This window comes from Callithrix jacchus, chromosome 15, assembly GCF_049354715.1.
Source record: "Callithrix jacchus isolate 240 chromosome 15, calJac240_pri, whole genome shotgun sequence".
In the NCBI taxonomy this organism is placed as follows: domain Eukaryota; kingdom Metazoa; phylum Chordata; class Mammalia; order Primates; family Cebidae; genus Callithrix; species Callithrix jacchus.
In genome coordinates, this window is record NC_133516.1 from 28,228,591 (window position 1) to 28,248,176 (window position 19,586).

The 19,586-nt window shown below is 43.2% G+C and overlaps 1 protein-coding gene and 1 long non-coding RNA gene across 6 annotated transcripts in view; both read left to right on the plus strand.

The window, feature by feature from the left end:
- LARS2 (leucyl-tRNA synthetase 2, mitochondrial) overlaps window positions 1–19,586 on the plus strand; it is a 168,364-nt gene that overhangs the window by 107,938 nt on the left and 40,840 nt on the right. For all 5 annotated transcript variants that reach the window (XM_035275054.3, XM_002758269.6, XM_078350650.1 and 2 more), the window contains exons 14-15: window positions 2,070–2,207; window positions 18,237–18,337. In XM_035275054.3, the coding sequence (XP_035130945.2) occupies window positions 2,070–2,207; window positions 18,237–18,337 (239 nt within the window). The remainder of the gene's footprint in view (window positions 1–2,069; window positions 2,208–18,236; window positions 18,338–19,586) is intronic.
- On the plus strand, window positions 13,278–14,782 carry LOC128929717 (uncharacterized). The gene is made up of 3 exons (XR_008476710.2): window positions 13,278–13,394; window positions 14,274–14,360; window positions 14,649–14,782. It is a non-coding gene; the product is annotated as an uncharacterized LOC128929717 (long non-coding RNA).

The following is a 19,586-nucleotide window of genomic DNA, read 5'->3' on the forward strand; positions in this document are numbered from 1 at the left end:
CTATTCTGTTGCCTGGATTGGCAGTTGAATTTCTTAAGGGAAGTATTTTTCACAAAGAAAAAAAGTGTTTTTTAAAAATGTTATCAGAATTCTGGTGCAGTGACTGGAGAACACCAAAGTACATTAAGATGCAAATACGTGGTGGTGGCCAGGTTCTTTTTTCTAACCTCAGAGCTGAAGCCAGCCAAGACCATCCTGGGGAAAAAAGTGGCTTGAGGTGTCGGGGAGCCAATTCACAAATATTCGAAGTCCTCCAAAAGCAAAGGTTTACTTGATTGGCTGGCCTCAAGGGGCGGCATTACCTTGGCAACACAGAGGTCTGTGCCAGCCAGTGCTGCCCCCTCCCGCTAAGGGTCCCAGCCAGAAAATGGAAATGGTATTTCCTTTTCTCACCAGTGTCCATTAGGACCTGAGAATATGAGAAAGCCTTTCTGTTAGTATCTGTTGGCCAAAAAGTATCTGTTAGGTGAGAGAGAGTTGACTGGGCTATTTTATGACAATTCACTCTAAATATGCTGCATTGCATTCAATAAGCCATATACAGGCTCTTGCCGACTATATTTTCAGGCTTCTTTAAAAAAAAATTGAATTTCTGTTTTAAAATAAAGATTTATGGCTGGGGCACAGTGGCTCATACCTGTAATCCCATAACTTTGGGAGGTTGAGGCAGGAGGATCATTTGAGGCCAGGAGTTCAAGACCAGCCTGGGCTGAACATGGCAAGACCTCGTCTCCACAAAAAAATTTTTTTAAAAAAATTGACTGATGGCCCAGTGCTGTGGCTCATGCCTGTAGTCCCAGCACTTTGGGAAGCTGAGGCAGGCAGATCACCTGAGGTCCGGAGTTGGAGACCAGCCTGGCCAACATGGCAAAACCCTGTCTCTACTAAAAATACAAAAATTAGCCAGGCGTGTTGGCGGGCACCTGTAATCCCAACTGCTCAGGAGGCTGAGGCACAAGAATAGCTTGAACCCTGGAGGAAGAGGTTGCAGTGAGCCAAGATCATACTACTGCGCCCCAGCCTGGGTGACAGAGTGACACTCCATCTCCAAAAAATAATAATAATTAAACCAGAAAAGAAAAAATTAGCTAGGCATAGTGATGTCTGTCTGTAGTCATAGATACTTGGAAGGGTGAGGGTAGAGGATCACTTGAGCCCAGGAGTTGGAGGCTGCAGTGAACTATGATTGTGACACTATACTCCAGCCTGGGTGACCAAGCAAGACCCTATCTTTAAAAAAGAAAAAAAAAAATGTTTTTTTATGTGAAGATAAATTAATAAATAAACATTTAGTATCTGCATGCTAATCTATAATGTAAATACCACATTGCCCTCTATTGGTAGGAACTCCAAAATCTCAATTGTCTAATCATGATAAAAATTAAAGTGAATCTAGATACTCAAGTGTGCATTATAGCAAGAAGTCTTTTTGTACTGTATGTTTTCCTCTTGTCCTCATTTTCTATGCAAACTGCATTGGTTGAAATATGTCAGTAATATCTTCTGTGTAACCATTTTTATAATTTTATAAATTAACAGATCTGAGTTTTTTCTTTATTATGTAGTTTTCTCATATATATTTATATATAATTATATACTATAGATCATATATATATATATATATATATATTTTTTTTTTTTTTTGAGACAGAGTCTCACTCTTTCTCCCGGGCTGGAGTGCAGTGGCGTGATCTTGGCTCACTGCAACCTCCGCCTCCCAGGTTCAAGCTATTCTTCTGCCTCAGCCTCTCGAGAAGTTGGGATTACAGGCGCCCACCACCATGCCCAGCTAATTTTTGTATTTTTAGTAGAGATAGGGTTTTGCCATGTTGATCAGACTGGTCTCGAACTCCTGACCACAGGTGATCTGCCCGCCTCGGACTCCCAAAGTGCAGGGATTACAGGCATGAGCCACCACACCCAGCCTTCTCTTATGTTTTAAAAAGAAAGTCATTGTTATTCCCTGATACAGTTCATTTTGGGGTATATGTGTATCACAGTAGGTCTGTTTATTTTACACAGTTGTGACAAAGTAGGTTTTAAAAAATGCCCACATCTCTTTTTTACAGCCCTTTTGACACAGCATTGGCTGATTACTGGATGCCCGTGGATTTGTACATTGGAGGGAAAGAACATGCTGTCATGCACTTGTTCTATGCAAGATTCTTTAGCCATTTTTGCCATGATCAAAAAATGGTTAAACATAGGTAAGCATTTATACTGCTTAACAAAAGAATTCAGTTCCATGAATAGCAACTTTAAGCAGGTATCAGTTCTTCTGAAGTAAGGTAAATGTATGTAGCAGAAGAATACTTTTTTCAAGTGTGCTTTAGAAGTCATTGTCAGCCTTAACTGTTTGAGGTCCATTTATGGTGCTTAATCAGTTCTGGCATGTGATGCTGTTTGCTTGTATAGAACCTAGCCTTCAGTACTTCTCTGTATAACTGAGTGAAGTAATTAAGAGTTGTACCTGTGAGGCAGAGAGGAGTGGCCCATAACGTTTTATAGCATCTCGTGTGAGGTCATGCTTATCACCAGGTGCTTCTGTGTCAGCTCTGTTCCTAAGCTTGGCTGAATCCCATCTTGATGCATCCCTCTGAAAATGTATAGAGTGGATTCAAAATAGAGAATCACATTGTAAAAACATCAGTAAATTATTTTCCTGTTGGCCTATTATAACCGTTTTCTCATAATGTTCAGAAAAATGCATGTGTATTTTTTCCCATGAAATGTATCATATATAAAAATATTTAGTGTATTATACAATTCTTAAAATACATTAAGTATGTAATTTTTATATATGAACATACATGTCCCACTCCTCAGTTTAAGAAATAGAGAATTACGGATACCTTAGAATACCCGAGGTGCCCCACTTCCGTTGTATGTCCCTCTTTAACGCCCACCACCTCGCCCCTAGCTAATACCAATCCGAATTTTTAAATTTTTAACTCCTCACTTTCTTGCTCTTCTTTATAAGTGTATCATTTCCGCATATATTTTTAAACTATAAATTATCTGGTTTTCCTGTGTTTGAACTTTCCGTAGGTAGAATTATATTTCGGGTATTCTATCTTGCTTTCCTCACTCAGTAGTTTTTTAGATTCAGCATTGTTGATGGATGAAGTTATATTTCACTCCTGTTTCACTGCTGCATGATACTGCATTTTACGGAATGAAACTTCCAATACAGAACTCAGTTTGTGTATCATAACACCATTAATGGTGGTTGGACTGTTTCGTGCAATTGCGAACAAAACTGCTGTGAACCTTCTTGCACATGGTTCCTGACGTATGTGTCACCATTTCTTTAAATGTGTACCTAAGGGTAGAATTGCTTGATTGTAGGATACACATATGTTCAACTGTCTTGAGAAACGCCAAACTGTTTTCCATAAGCCTATACTCCCCCTAGTAGACATGAGCGTTCCCGTCACTCTACATCTTCATTAACATTTTGTACTATCCAACTTTGAAATTTCACCAAAGTGGGTATATAATGGTTCATGTTGTGAGTTAAATTTGAATTTCAAGACACTGTTTTAAAATTTTTTTTTAATTTTTGCAGGTACATAGTAGGTATATATTTACGGATACGTGAGATACTTTGCAATGGGTAGTAATCAAATCATGGAAAGTTGGGTATGCATCCCTTCAAGCATTTATCCTTTATGTTATAAGCAATCCAATTATATTCTTTTAGTTATTTTTAAATGTTTACGTTGTTGACTATAGTTGATTTCTTAATGAAGTTTATCATGTTTCATAGGATTATGAATCTCTGTGATTAAATCCCTGTTTGTGTCCTATGCTTATATTTTTTCTAGATTGTTTATCTTTTCCTGATTTGTAAGGGGTTCTTTAAACATTCTTGATACTGCTCCTTTTTCAGCTGTATGTATTCCAGGTAGTTTTTTTCTAGTTCTTGGCTTGTTTTTATGATCTCTTTTGATGAACAGAAACTCTTCATTTAATGTAGTAAAATTTTAATGATCTTTCCTTTACTATTACTATTGCTTTTGGTGTCTCAGTACTGTTAATGGAACAGTCCATCCTTTTCCCCTCTGATCTGTAGTGCCCTCTCCATCATAAATCAAGTTCTCAGCCAGGCACGGTGGCTCACGCCTGTAATCCCAGCACTTTGAGAGGCTGAGGCGGGCGAATTACCTGAGGTCAGGAGTTCGAGACCAGCCTGACCAACATGGAGGAACTCCATCTCTACTAAAAACACAAAATTAGCTGGGCATGGTGGCACATACCTGTAATCCCAGCTACTCAGGAGGCTGAGGCAGGAGAATTGCCTGAACCCAGGAGGTGGAGGTTGCAGTGAACCGAGCGTGCCATTGCTCTCAAGCCTGGGTAACAAGAGCGAAACTCCGTCTCAAAAAAAAAAGTTGTCATATATTCAGGGGCCTATTGATAGGATCTTTATTCTGTCTATTGGTCTGTTTGCTTTTAGCTGTGCTGGTTATTTACTTCCTTTGTTACTTTAATTTTCCAAGTCTGGATATCCAATAAAGGAAGCCCTCCTACTTTGTTCCTTTTCTGCAAGAGAATCTTGGCTATGATTAGACCTTCATTCTTTTATGTAAAGTTTAGATGGAGCCTGTCAAATTCCACAGAAGTACTATTGGGAGTTTAATCAGAATTACATTGAAACTATATGTTTACCAGTGTCTTCCCTCACTCTTCCTTCTTGGATTTCTGACCTTAAATCTGAAATCATTTACCTTGTATCTAAAATATATTCTTTAGAATGTATTTTCTTTAGTGAAGGCTCATCTATTGGGGGGGGTTGTTTGTTTTTGTGTGGATATGAGACAGGATTTCACTCCTGTCACCCCATGGTGTGACCTCCGCTCACTGCAACCTCTACCTCATGGGCTCAAGTGATCCTTCTGCCTTAGCCTCCCAAGAAACTGGGAGGACAGGCATGTGGCACCATGCCCACCTAATTTTTTGTAGAGACAGTTTTGCTAGGTTGCCCAGGTTGCCTTGGCCTCCCAAAGTGCTGGTATTACAGGTGTGAACCACCACACCAGCTTATTAGATCTTATTTGTCTGAAAATATATTTATTTCAAGCTTATTATTTTAAACCTCATTTTAACAAGATAGTTTCATTTAGTGTAGAATTCTAAGTTGACAGTTTGCCCTCAGTATTTTTTCTGGCCTTTGATGCGGCCATTGAGATGTCAACAGTAGCTATAGGTTGGTGTGTCATTTCTTATTGGATGATCCATCTTTTCTCTGTTTGCTGTTAAGGTATTTTCTTTGTCCTTAGTTTTGTGAAATGTATCTACTGTATGTAAGTAGGGGTTTCTTTTTATTTATTCTGCTTAGGATTTTGGCTTCTTAAATCAGTAAGATGGGTATCTGAACGTTCTCTATCATTTTAGAATATTATCTCTTTTTCATCCCATTCTCCCTATTTTCTTCTTTTGTAACTTTGATTAGGTGTATTTAGACCACCTGAGTCTATGCTCCATGTCTTTTTATTTGTCCTTTCACGTTTTTTTCTGTTTCCCCAGGCTGAATTTTGAGTGATTTTGTTTGTTTGAGAAGGACTTACACTCTTGTTGTCCAGGCTGGAGTGCAGTGGTGCCATCTGGGCTCCCTGCAACCTCCACCTCCCAGGTTCAAGCAATTCTCTTGCCTCAGCCTTCCAAGTACTAGGATTACAAGCATGCACCATCATGCCCAGTTAATTTTGTATTTTTAGTAGAGATGGGGTTCCAACATGTTGGTCAGGCTGGTCTTGACCTCCTGACCTCAGGTGATCCACCTGCCTCTGCCTCCCAAAGTGCTGGGATTGCTGGCATGAGCCACCACACCTGGCCAATTTCTTTATAGCTATCTTCCAGTTTCTAATTTTCTCATCATCTCTGATCTGCTGATTAACCCATTCTTTGAGTTTTTCATTTTAATTGTTATATTCTTCATTTCTAGAAGTTCTTGGTTTCTAAATTTTCCTTTATTGTTTTTATAGTGTTTTCTTGCTATATGTCAAGTCCTTATTTTCTAAAATTGATTAAACATAAGTATTTTGTATTATCTGATTGACAGTTGCGTATCTAATGTCATTATGTGTCTGATTTAGTCATTTCTTGTTCTGTAGTTCTCAGTCTTGATGCTTAGTTCTTTGGGGGATGGGTAAGGGGTGTTTTAACTGACCTTATATAGAAAAACCTGTTTTTCTAGGAACTCTTCATAGCCTCTCTGCTAGAGGTGATTTTGTGTTAGATTCTCCCTGTTGCCTGGAGATGCTACCAATCCAAGACCAGTTTAAATTGAATTTTCTGCTTGAGGTTTTTAGGACTGTATAGGTAATACGAAGACAGTCCCAAACCCACATGAGGGTCAACTTCTGTTTACAGATTCTCAGGAGAAATACTTTCTTTCCTTCTGCACATCACCATGGTTGAGATAGGCGAGTCACCTTGTTTGTCTCTTCTAACCGCAGGTTTATTTCTAGTTCATTAACGCTTCCTGTCTTGTTTGAGGTCTACTTCTAGACTCCCAAGATTGTTTAGGCTTTAGGTTTTGTGTCGCATCTTTTGTGTATCACGCCACGCACAAACATTTATGATCACAGGGGTTCCATAGGTGTCCCTGGGGTGGAAGCTGGCTTCAGGAACTACTAAGTTGGGTTTGGTTTGGTTTGGTTTTGCCAGCTCAATATATTTTATATTCCAACTGACTTTTTCACTTGTTTTTCATCAGGACAATAATTCAGCCTCTCTTATCTGCTGTATTACCAGAAGCAGAATTCTGGATTGTTTTTTCAGTTGTTATTATGTTGTTTTCTGTTTGTTTAATACAATATCCTTTAGAATATTTTTTATTACAGAGAAGAGGGGAAATATCTGATTATTTCCCTATCCAGATAACCCATGTTGACAATTTAAAAAAAGCTAATACATTTTTTTTTTGAGACGGAGTCTTGTTCTGTTGCCAGGCTAGAGCGCAGTGGCGCAATCCTGGCTCACTGCAACCTCTGCATCCTGGGTTCAACAGATTCTTCTGCCTCAGCTTCCCTAGCAGCTGGGACCACAGGCACATGCCACCACACCCAGCTAATTTTTGTATTTTTAGTAGAGATGGGGTTTCACCATGTTGGCCAGGGTGGTCTCAATCTCTTGACCTCATGATCCACCCACCTCTGACTCCCAAAGTGCTGGGATTACAGGCGTGAGCCACCGCACCCAGCCATAAAACATTTTTTAACTACACAGAAAGTGAGCATTCTTGTCTCCCACTCTGCACACCACTGTTTAGCCCTTTCCTCAACTTTTAGGTTTCTTTTTATTTCTTCTAGGAAAATACTTTGCCTATCTCCACATGTGTTTTTATTGATATGCTCATTTTAAATGTTGCTTATATTGCATGTATGTCCTTTGCTTCTTTGACTTAATAATATATCTTGGTGGTCTTTCCATAGCACCACAAACAAATATCACATTCTTTTTAATGTAGGCATAGTATTCTCTCATAGGAATATACCATAATTTATTTATGTGGTCACCTATTTTTCCAATTACTATTTTTTTTTTTTCATGTCCAGTGACCCTCTTTATTGATATGCTTAGCAAATAATTGGGAGCATATCTGTAGGGACAAATCCTAACACTGGGAATTATGGGTCAAAAAACATGTGTTCTTAAAATTTTGATAGATAGAAAAATATATCACTTTTTGTTTGTTGGTTTGTTTTGTTTTTTGAGACGGAGTTTCACTCTTGTCGTCCAGGCTGGAGTGCAGTGGCGCAATCTTGGCTCACTGCAACCTCCACCTACTGGGTTTAAGCGATTCTCCTGCCTCAGCCCCCCGAATAGCTGGGAGTACAGGAATGAACCACCATGCCTGGCTAATTTTGTATTTTTAGTAGAGACAGGGTTTCTCCATGTTGACCAGACTGGTCTGGAACTCCTGACCTCAGGTGATCTGCGCGCCTCTGCCTCCCAAAGTGTTGGGATTACAGGCGTCAGCCACCAGAGGTGGCTGAAAAATATATTACTTTTTAAACTTCTGTAATGCAGACAGAAACCCAGTTTCATTAAAATGAAGCACAATAAAAGCTCCTTCCCTTCACCCAACCCTTGGACCAGGTGGCTGACTCTGCACATGCATGCATGGATTAAAAGAAGTCTACTGTACAAAAAATTTAATTTAGGGTCTAAATTAAATGCTTAAAATAAATTTATTCTCATCAGTCCCAGAGAGCTTCATCTGTAAAAATAAACTAGTCTAAATCAGAAGGACACTAAAAACGTTAACAGCATTACTCCTCACGTAAATACATTTGTTAATATGTTTATACTTTAGGTTCTAGAATTTACCAGTTCTGCTTTGCATTTCTTATGTCTGGAAACTAATTTACCTAACTAGATAAAGATTGTCCTTGATGATGGGAATTGTGTCCTGTTACTGTCATACTCTCATGGATATTATACATTTTTAGTGATTTTTTTTTTTTTTAAGAAATTGGGTTTAGGCTGGGTGCAGTGTCTCACGCCTATAATCCCAGCACTTTGGGAGGCCAAGGCAGGTGGATTGCTTGAGGTCAGGGGTTTGAGACTAGCCTGGCCAACATGGTAAAACCCCATCTCTACTAAAAATACAAAAATTAGCTGAGCATGGTGGTGTGCGCCTGTAGTCCCAGCTACTAGGGTGGCTGAGGCATGAGGCTTGCTTGAACCTGGGGAGCCGAGGCTGCAGTGAGCCAAGATCACACCACTGCACTCCAGCCTGGGCGACAGGTGAGACTCTTGTCTAAGAATAAAAATTTAAAAAAAAGAAAAAAAATTGATTTTAATCCCTTGAAACAAACAGATAAAAGTGTATTTTCTTCAAAGGAAATGTTCTCCAGTGTGTGCAGTTGCACACACCTATGTTCTTAGCTACTCCAGAAGCTGAGATTAAGGCTGAGGTGGGAGGATTACTTGAGCACAGGAGCTTGATTCCAGCCTGGGCAACATAGCAATACCCTGTTTCTAAACAACAACAACAACAACAAACAAACAAACAAAAAGGGAAATGTCCTCCATGGGCTTGGGAGAACTTATTAGGACTTAAGTTTAAAGATCAAACACAACTTGAGAAACATCCCAGGCCGGGCGGGCGTGGTGGTTCACGCCTGTAATCCCAGTACTTTGGGAGACCAAGGTGGAAGGATCACTTGAGGCCAGGAGTTTGAGACCAGCCTAGGCAACATAGTAGACCCCATCTATAAAAACAAAATTTTTAGTAAGCCAGGTATGGTCATGCACACTTATAGTCCCAGTTACTTGGGAGTCTGAGGCAGCAGAATTACTTGAGTTCAGGAGTTCGAGGTTGCAGTGAGCCGTGATTGCCACTGCACTCCAGCCTACGCAACACAGTAAGATGCTGTCTCCCAAAAAAAGGGGTGGGGGAAATATCTCCTTCTTGTGTAGGTCTGGAAACAGACCATATGGAAGTGATGTCTAGCTCCTTAACAGTAGAGCGTATTTCTGCCAGTTTCGGACAAATTTTTTATAGAAGTAATCAATAAATTATTCAATGGCCAAGTATCTTAAGGTATTAAGACAGGGTCTAGCTATGTTTATGATTTCTTTACAGTGATTTAAGACTATATTCAAGGAGGAAAAAAGGTTTGCAGCATTCTGATATAATTTTAAAATGCAGTTTCAAGTATGACTTTGTTTTTACTCAAATGCATTGCCAAGTTGCAGAGCCTCCGGGTAGCACCTGGATTTTGCTTTACCATCCATGTTAAGGAACAGCTGTATGGTGTAAATTGAATTAGACCTATGCAGTTTTGTGTTTTTAAATTCTGTTAAATATTCTGTTCCATGCTTCCCTCCTACAAAAGAGACTTATTTTAAGTACTGAGAAGGCTGACCTTTGAGAAAGGTACAGAAAGTCATCTTAACTCTTCCTCAGCGCTGCTGTCAGCATTACTCTTGTTGGAGTACATCAGGGCAGTGACAGCCTCTGAAAACTCTCCCGGAGCATTACCTCTTTCTTAGAGGTGTTCTGGTAAACCGGTCAGCCACACATGAAATGAAAATCACCAGCTTTCTGTGATGAGTAATTTGGAATCCTACAATCAGAATTTTTGAGAGTCTGCAAACAACTTTATCAGCTGGGCCAGGAGGGAAAATTGAGACCTGTCAATCACAAGTGTATTTCTGAAATCTGTACACATCAGAATTTCCTAGTCCATTTCTTTATTCCCTTTGGTTAGCATTGCCATTTCAGGAGGCTATTTGAGACAACAGTACAGCTATTTCACTTTACCTTTGCATTTCTGAGTCCCTCAACCCTTGCCTCAAGCAGCAGCTCTGGAACGGGAGTCCAGAGACCTCTGTTCCATGTTCAGTGGTGCCCCTAATTAGCTGTGTGGACAAGAAGCAGAACTCCTTTGGGTCTCCGTGGCCTCACATGTCAGGAACTCAGTTATCTCTGAGCACCCTTTCACTCTGATTCTAATTTCTGCAAATATAGACAGCAAAGGTTTATGTCTATCTCATCATCTTTCCTGTTTTCTAAGAGTCATGAAGATTTTTTTTCATCACCTGCACATTTAGTTTCACCATTCCTAAGAGGCTGGCCTCCAACTTGGGTGTGCCACCACACAGGACAGCAGGTGCCTTAGTTGTGTGGTCTGAAATACCAGGTTAATGATTAGCTAGAAATTAATGTAAGCAGGAAATCCACAAAAGAAGATATCTAGATGATTAAGAAAGTTTATCATACTATAAAATAATCAATAAACATCATACTATAAAATGTTTCCTGCCCAGCATGATGGCTCACACCTGTAATCCCAACACTTTGGGACACCAAGACAGGAAAATCATTTGAGTGCAAGAGTTTGAGACCAGTCTGGACAATATAGCAAGACCCCACTTCTATGATTAAAAGATTTTTCCCCTCACTGGCAAAGAAATATAAATTATTCAGCAGTGAGATGCCATTTTCCATGTAGCAAGGAAGCCAGCCTAAGAGCAGCGCTCTCACATACTGCAGGAAGTAGCCTTGAAAAATCTTTCTGAAAAGCGTCTTGGCAATACATAGTGAGAGCCTTAAAAATACTCGTTTTTGGACACACTAATTGCACTGCTAAAAATCTATCCAAGGAAATAATCAGAAATGCAAACTTATGCACCACGATATTCGTGTGAGTGTCATTTTAAGTAGATAAAAATCTGGATACGACCTAAATGCCCCAAAATGCTGAGACAGGGTAAATCAAGTTTAATCCACCTACGTGGACCACACTTCTAAAACCCTTTACTATTAAATTACAAAAAATGTTTAGTAACATGGAGAAATTCATGTAAAGTAAGGAGAAATAGAAAAAGCAAGATACAGTTTGGTTATCTGTGTCTTTATGTATACATGCACATATATCACATACTCAAAGCAAGAGAAAAGACTAGGAAAACTTATGCCAACATGTTAACACTAGTTATCTCTGGGTGGTGAGCCCAGTGTACTTCTGATTTTTTGCAGTGATTATGTAACCTTATCATTTACAGTATGGTATACACTCTGAAGAAGGGAATGTGCTGAGCCTTCTGCCTTGACTGTGAGTGTGGGAGAGGCATCAGCTTTCGGCTTCCCTTCTTCTGGTGGTTAGCACCAGGATGAAAGAGAGGGGGACACAGCACAGCGTGGGAACTGTTGTGGCCCATCTCTGCTGAATGAGATCAGGAAGCCTTTTCCCTCCCTTTGTGGGAGACTGCTGTAAACAGGGAATCTTGTCACTCTTTGTTGGAGCTCTGTAATGCAACTTAGGTCCCCAAACTGAATGCAGTCAACAGAAAGTGATGGCTTTCAGAAGCCAGCCGCTGCTCAGGTGGCTCCCATCCGAAGGGCAGGCTGCCTGTTGACTATGGAGAGCTCAGCAGGCCCCCGTCCACAGAGCTTTCTCCTCCATTTCTCTGATCTTGCCAGAAACGGGGCTATTGGGAAAAGGAACAGGAAGGGAAGAAAGCTTTACCTGGGTGCTGCTGGATTAGGAAGCCCTCCTTCTGTGCTACTGTCTGGCTGCTAGGAAATGGAAATGGTGATATTGTAAGAATTATGTGACATGATGGCCCTAGGCACAGAACAACCCAGAAGAGGAAGGTAAACTTAGTCTGATTTAATGAGAAGTTCAATTTGGAGCGCATTTTCAGACCTACGGCCTTCAGAGATCTGCAGCCTGGTCGGCCACTGTCCCAGCAGGTCAGGAGAGTGGCAGCGGGCTCTCTGGGCCTCCACGAGTAGGTGGGGCTCTCATGTGTCCTGAGATTCTCTGCTCATGTTGTAATTAGCACATTCCTTGTATGCAGTGATTTTTTTAAGAGCACTTAAAATAGCCAGTCAATCAATGTTCTGAATTTCCTTGTTTATCCTAATAATTAGCAGCTCCCCTCCCTCCCTCCTTCCCTCCCTCCATGTCCTCAGTCCTTCCCTCTCTACTTTGCCTTTCCTCCCTCCCCTCTCCTGCCCTCCCCTCCCTTCTCCCCTCTCCTCCCTCCCTCCCTCCCTTTCTTCCTCCAAGTGAGACACATATGGCCTTCAGTGCCCAGCAGCTACCAGTTGCTGCAGTTTCTGAATTAGTGCAGTCTAAACTGATGAAGAAATCATGAAGCTCTCCCCCGAGTTTTCATCATTGTGCTTACATGTAGCTAGCTGTGCTTCAGTGCAAGCAAGCATGACCTACCTCCAAGGATGTACTGAAGGAGTAGGAAGAAAGCTGACTCAGGTAAACCTAGGGACTTCTTCAAGGCAGAGGCCCTGCCTCATACTCCCACGTTTGATGGTCCCTGAGTCAGAAGAGTTTGTTAGTGATTTAGAGTTGCAGATTTTCCACTGTCTTTTGAAGGCCCCTGCTGTGCATAGTCACTGTGATGAATGAATAACTCAGCTGCTCACACAAGTCTGTTCCCAAGTTACATCTGTTGAGTGAATGAATGAGTGAACAGAAGGGAAACACATTAGCCCAATTGTGAATCTGAATAACGAACTTGGCAATGTGATGTGACGTCTGCTCCGTCAGGCCTGGGTTCCAAGTCCAGCAGGGCCCTTGACGTCCTTTGTCCTTCATTCCCGTGCACCATTTGCCTCCATGTCACACTTGGTAGTCTTTATTGTAGTGTTGATGGTTATTTATGAGCATGTCTTGAGCTGCCTGTTCCTATTGTAAGCTCTCCAAGTAATTGCCCAGTACTGTGTACTCAATTGTGATGTAAATACATGTTGAATGAATAAACAAGTGTGACTCATTCAGAGCTAAACTACACATGAGAGTAGACAGGGCCAGCTTCAGCCAAGGAGTGAAAACCACTTTTTCCTTCTTGATGCATCCTACGTAGTGCCTGTAATTGTATCTGGCAGCTGTTACATTTTATGGTGTATTTAGGTAAGCTGCTTACCTGTCTTTCTCCTGTGAGGAGGAGAATGATTTTTTTTTTTAAGACAGGGCCTTGCTCTGTCTTCCACGCCCTGTGGCTCATTCCCTAGCTCCCTGGAAGAGTGGAGGGAGTGAGCAGGATTCTAGGAAAGGGCAGGCAGCGCCCCTTTCCCCACGGTGAAATGCCATGCGAGCGCTCATCAGGACATTCCCCTGCTCTCCTTCACTTGCTTCAGCTGCTTGGGATCTTTCAATGCACGCCTCCCTGCAAAAAGGTGGTGCCCCTAGCTGGAAAGTATGGCATCCAGTACCTGCCCCTTTACTCATCTCTTTCTTCCCTCCTCTCTTGCCTCTACTTTGTCCTACCCTCATTATCCCCACCCCTGCTGTTGGTAGGTTTATTTATTCATTCACTGAAACAAGCCTGATTGCATTTAAGCTTGATTGAGTTCACATTACTGAGCAATTATTAGGAACTGGGGACTGAGAGTGGCTTCAAGGATTTTCAAGGCCAGGAGCAGTGGCTCATGCCTGTAATCCCAGCACTTTGGGAGGCCAAGGCAGGATTGCTAGAGGTCAGGAGTTCAAGACCAGCCTAGGCAACATAGTGAGACCTCATCTCCACCAAAAATACAAAAAAGTTAGCTGGGTGTGGTAGTGCAAACCAACTGCTTGAGGGGCTGAGGTGGGAGTATCACTTGAGTCCAGGAGACTGAAGCTGCAGTGAGCTGTGATTGTGCCACTCCCCCACCCCAGCCTGGGTGACAGAGCAAGACCCTGTCTAAAAAAAAAAAAAAAAAATCATTCTCCTCCTCACAGGAGAAAGACAGGTAAGCAACTTACCTAAATACACCATAAAAATGTAACAGCTGCCAGGTACAATTACAGGCACTACACAGGATGCATCAAGGAGGAAAAAGTGACTAGTTCTAATTCTGACCAGAAGACACCTTCCCAGTGGAGATGGCATTTGAGGTGAGCCAGAAAGGAAGACTAGAGTTTTGATAACAGTTTGGGAAACTGCGTAAGGACATGGAAGCACATGTAGGCAACATTTGGGAGAGCAGAGGGAGTGGCAGGGGACTGGGAGAAGTCCTGGATGGCCATGTGGAGGAATCTGGACTGATGGGGAGGAGGAGCTCCTCAAATATGACTACACTTTTTTTCTTTTCTTTCCTTTCCTTTCCTTTTGTCTCTTTTCTTTCTTCCTTCCTTCCTTTTCCTCCCTCTCTCCCTTCCTTCCTTCCTTCCTCACTTCCTCAGAGTTTCGCTGTGTCACCCAGGCTGGAGTGCAGTGGCACAATCTCAACTCACTGGAACTTCTGCCTCCCGGGTTCAAGCAATTCCCTCCCTCAGCCTCCCGAGTAGCTGGGATTACAAGCATGCGCCACTACACCTGGGTAATCTTTATTTTTACTAAAGACAGAGTTTCACCATCTTCGCCAGGCTGGTCTTGAACTCCTGACCTCATGATCCACCTGCCTTAGCCTGCCAAAGTGCTGGATTACAGGTGTGAGCCACTGTGCCAGGCCTACACTCTTTCCTTTCCTCCCTCACAGCTCTGAGGCATTGTTGTCAGGCACTGATTTGGTTCAGTGATCGTAAACAGGCTGGCTCCCCAAGGGCAGGGATTGCTTTGCCCAACATTATATCCCTAGTGCCTAGCTCAGTGCCAGGCACATAGCAGGCACACAAGAAATGCTCACCTAAGAAATAAGTGATACATTTCACAACATAACTCTGTGCTTTCTGATAATATAGTACCAAGAATTCTGAGCACCAGGAGAATGTCACTGGATCTCCAGAAAATGAATGCTCCCACCTGGTGTCCTGAATATGAAATGCTTAGTGTGTTAACAGCAGATGTCTCCATGAATCGATGGGTGACATCTGGGTGGTTGTAGGTGAGGGCACTGGGGGTAGTTGGCCAGGTTTTGGCATCCCTGCTCTCAATGATCCATCTGAGATGGGCCCTGCTGCACTGCACCCCTGGGAGAAGACAGACAGTCCAGAAGAGCTTCACCTGTCCAGTCGCATTGTTGGGAACTTTCAGACAGTAGATGTCTTCGTGTAACTAGCAGGCCATGGTGTGGGTGCACTGCTGTGGGCCGGCCTGCCTGCCGGTTCTGGGGAAAGCCTCACATGTGCACATCCCCTGAGAGCCCTCACTCAGAAATGGTTAGAAGTGGGTTAGAAACATGCAAATGAAACGATGGTGTTAGCAGTCAGGCTATAGGGGTCCATAGTGAGGAGACAGTGCTCACGGTCTGCTAATTGGGCTGAATGCCAGTTACACGGGTGTGTTTTATCTTGTGAACATTCGTCATCATACCCCTAGGACTCACACTTTTCAATATGTGTGCTGTACTTTAACAGTTTACCTGAGAAGTTTTAAAAGATGAGGCCAGAGAAGTTAGAGCCATACATAAAATAGTCAGATTTTGGCAGGTTGCAATTCTGTCTGTTCTTGGAAGGTGGCAGTGTGGTGCCACTTGATAAAATGCAAGACCAGAGAACGGGATACCTTGGATTCCCAGCCCCCTCTTCAGGCTTAATGCTGCTTTTTTTTGAGAGAGAGAGTCTCACATTGTTGCCCAGGCTGGAGTGTAGTGGCATGATCTTGGCTCACTACAACCTCTGCCTCCCTCCCAGGCTCAAGCAACTCTCCCACATCAGCCTCCCAAGCAGCTGGGACTACAGGCGCACACTGCCACACTGGCCAACTTTTTGTATTTTAGTAGAGAGGGGGTTTCACCGTGTTGCCCAGGATGGTCTTGACATCATGACCTCATGATCTGCCCACCTCAGCTTCCCATAGTGCTAGGATTACAGGCGTGAGCCGCTGCACCCGGCCAGGCTGCTGATTTTAATCCTACCTGTCATTCCTTCCTAACTTTTGTCCTAAAAACACCTTTAGGAATTTCTCTTGAGCAACCAAAGCCATGTACTGGTGATGTTTGTGAAGAAGGTCACTGGAGCGCCAGGAAATGAGGGCTCCTGCCTGATGTCCTGAACGTGAAATACTTAACGTGTGTTATTAGTGAATCATTCTTTGAGTTTGGAATAAGTCCTGCTGAAATGCTTTACAACTGAATCAGGCAGATTCTTAAGACTAAACAACTGCAAATTTGCAATAATTTCACTATGAAGGTCAACCTGTTCTTATCCTCTTATGAGAAAAAGTTCATATGTCACTGTTTAAACAGTAAGATTATAACTAAAAATACTTTTTAAAAACAGGCACTATAGGCCGGGTGTGGTGGTTCAAGCCTGTAATCCCAGCACTTTGGGAGGCCGGGGCAGGTGGATCACCTGAGGTCAGGAGTTTGAGACCAGCCTGGTCTCAAATACGGGGGTCCATAGTGAGGAGGGTCCATATTTTCTCTACTACAAATACAAAAATTAGCTGGGCATGGTGGCAGGCACCTGTAATCCCAGCTACTCGGGAGGCTGAGGCAGGAGAATTGCTTGAACCCAGGAGGCAGAAGTTGCAGTGAGTCGAGATCATGCCACTGCACCCCAGCCTGGGTGGCAGAGCAAGACTCCATCTTAAAAAAAAACACACAGGCCGGGCGCGGTGGCTCAAGCCTGTAATCCCAGCACTTTGGGAGGCCAAGGCGGGTGGATCACGAGGTCAAGAGATCGAGACCATCCTGGTCAATATGGTGAAATCCCGTCTCTACTAAAAATACAAAAAATTAGCCGGGCATGGTGGCGCATGCCTGTAATCCCAGCTACTCAGGAGGCTGAGGCAGGAGAACTGCCTGAACCCAGGAGGCAGAGGTTGCGGTGAGCCGAGATCGCACCATTGCACTCCATCCTGGGTAACAACAGTGAAACTCCGTCTCAAGAAAACACACACACACACACACACACACACACACACAAAATAAAAATTAGGCACTATAAATAAGTTATAATCCATTCATATTGCCACTAGGTAACAGTTTAAAAAGTGAGATCTATATGAACTGCTATGGAGAAATCCATTCATATCATTTACTGAAATATCATAAAATATACATAAGGTATATTTAAATCCCAAAAAATCTATAAAACCATGGGTGGGGAGGTATATAGTTATGTATATAAAGGCATTGAAAAAAGTCTTCACTCTTGCAGGGATATATACCAAACTATTAATAAGAACTTCCTCCTGAAAGGAACATAGGCCTAGAAAGGAGTGGTAGTGTTTGGATTTGAACAGAAGTGTTATATTCATGTATGACTTGTATACTTTAAAACTTTTTTTTAGGCTGGGCTGGGTGGCTCACACCTGTGATCCCAGCACTTAGGGAGGTCAAGGTAGGAGGATCAACTGAGGATGGTAAAACCCCATCTCTACTAAAAATACAAAAATTAGCCAGGCATAAAGGTAGGCACCTGTAATCCCAGCTACTTGGGAGGCTGAGGCAGGAGAATCGCTTGTACCTTGTACCAGGAGAAACTCCACCTCTCTAAAGCAATTCTCATGCTTCAGCCTCCCAAGTAGCTGGGATTACAGGCAGCTGCCAGCACGCCCAGCTAATTTTTTTGTATTCTTAGTGGAGATGGGGTTTCACCGTGTTAGCCAGGCTGGTCTCAGACTCCTGACCTCAGGTGATCTGCCTGCCTGTTCCTCCCAAAGTGCTGGAAATACAGGCATGAGTCACTGCACCTGGCCTGAATTTATTTTCTTATTGCTTATTTCTAAGGAGCCATTTGTTTAAGCTTGGTTTATAAGTGGCCTTGGTCAGCCCACCTGCTTCTATGAGGGGCAGCTACTTCTGCCCATTCGAGATAAGGTCGATGTTGCTGTTTTCTCGATGTTTCATGTCCCACTCCTCCTCTTTTCCTGTCATCTTTCCTCAGGGAGCCTTTTCATAAGCTGCTGGCCCAGGGCCTTATCAAGGGGCAGACATTCCGCCTACCGTCTGGACAGTGTCTACAGAGAGAGGAAGTGGATCTCACAGGTAAGAATGGCCTGTCCGATCCCATCCAGGTACTCCCAGAGAGCCAAGGCCAGCCCTGAGAGCCACTGAGCATGCAGGTGTCTGCTTCTAGGGTGGGGGAGGATGTGGGAGAGGGACCCACTGGCTGCATGGTCTCTAAGCCTCAACTCCCTCTGGGCCTGCACCCCAGGAGCCTGATTCTAGACTGGCCGTCTGCTCCTCTGCCCCAGCCCCCTCCAGCCAGCCGTCACCTCAGCTTCTGGCAGGGTTTTCGTTTGTATGTAACAGGGTCAACTCGGGCATCACCTCCTATCCCAGCCCATCTTTGAAAGCCCTCGTCAAGGACAGAGCCCCCAGGCCCAAAAGACATTCTTCCAGGACTGGGGAACTCCCAGTGTTTCTCCCCACATGGTCTAGTGGCACATTTCAGAACCTTGGGGGCAGCACTCTGCTTACTCCCAGCACCCCGGAGCAGCCCCCTCTAGCTTTTCCCAGTACAACACCTCCCCCTAAGTTCCTGGACTTCTCTCCTGTGCCAGCTCTCCCAAGCCTTTTCCACTGTGCATTCTTACCCTTCACCCTTTACATTTCACCCTTCATTTTCACCCTAAGGATCACCAGATCTCCAGGCGCCATGATGAGGATGTATCATGTGTACCCAGCACACACGTGGAATATGTGACATGTTAGAAGATAGGAGTGGGGTCAGGCATAGTGGTCATGCCTGTAATCCCAGCACTTTGGGAGGCCAAGGCAAGCAGATCACCTCAGGTCAGGAGTTCAAGACCAACCTGGCCAACATGGCAAAACCCTGTCTCTACTAAAAATACACAAATTAGCCAGGTATAATGGTTTGGGCCTGTAATCCCAGCTACTTGGGAGGCTGAGGCAGGAGAATCACTTAAACCTGGGAGGCAGAGGTTGCAGTAAGCCAAGACCGCACCACTGCACTCCAGCCTGGGCAACAGGGCAAGACATTGTCTCAAAAAAAAAAAAAAAAAGGAAGAAAGAAAATGGGTGGGGGCATGCAGTATACATAGGGACAGCTGTGAGAAACTCCAGCCCTGTAACTATTACATTTAGAAAAACAAGTGCGTAATGGGTGAGATTAGGTCACACAACAACCCTGTAAATGGTAGACAGCCTCTCCAGCCACGCGTTAGAGAGAGGATTTAGGGAATACCTCATCAAAGCAAAATATATCGAGGTTTGGAACGGTCCGTGGGAGAAAAAGAATCTGGAGAAGCAGAACTGGCACGGATGAGAGAGG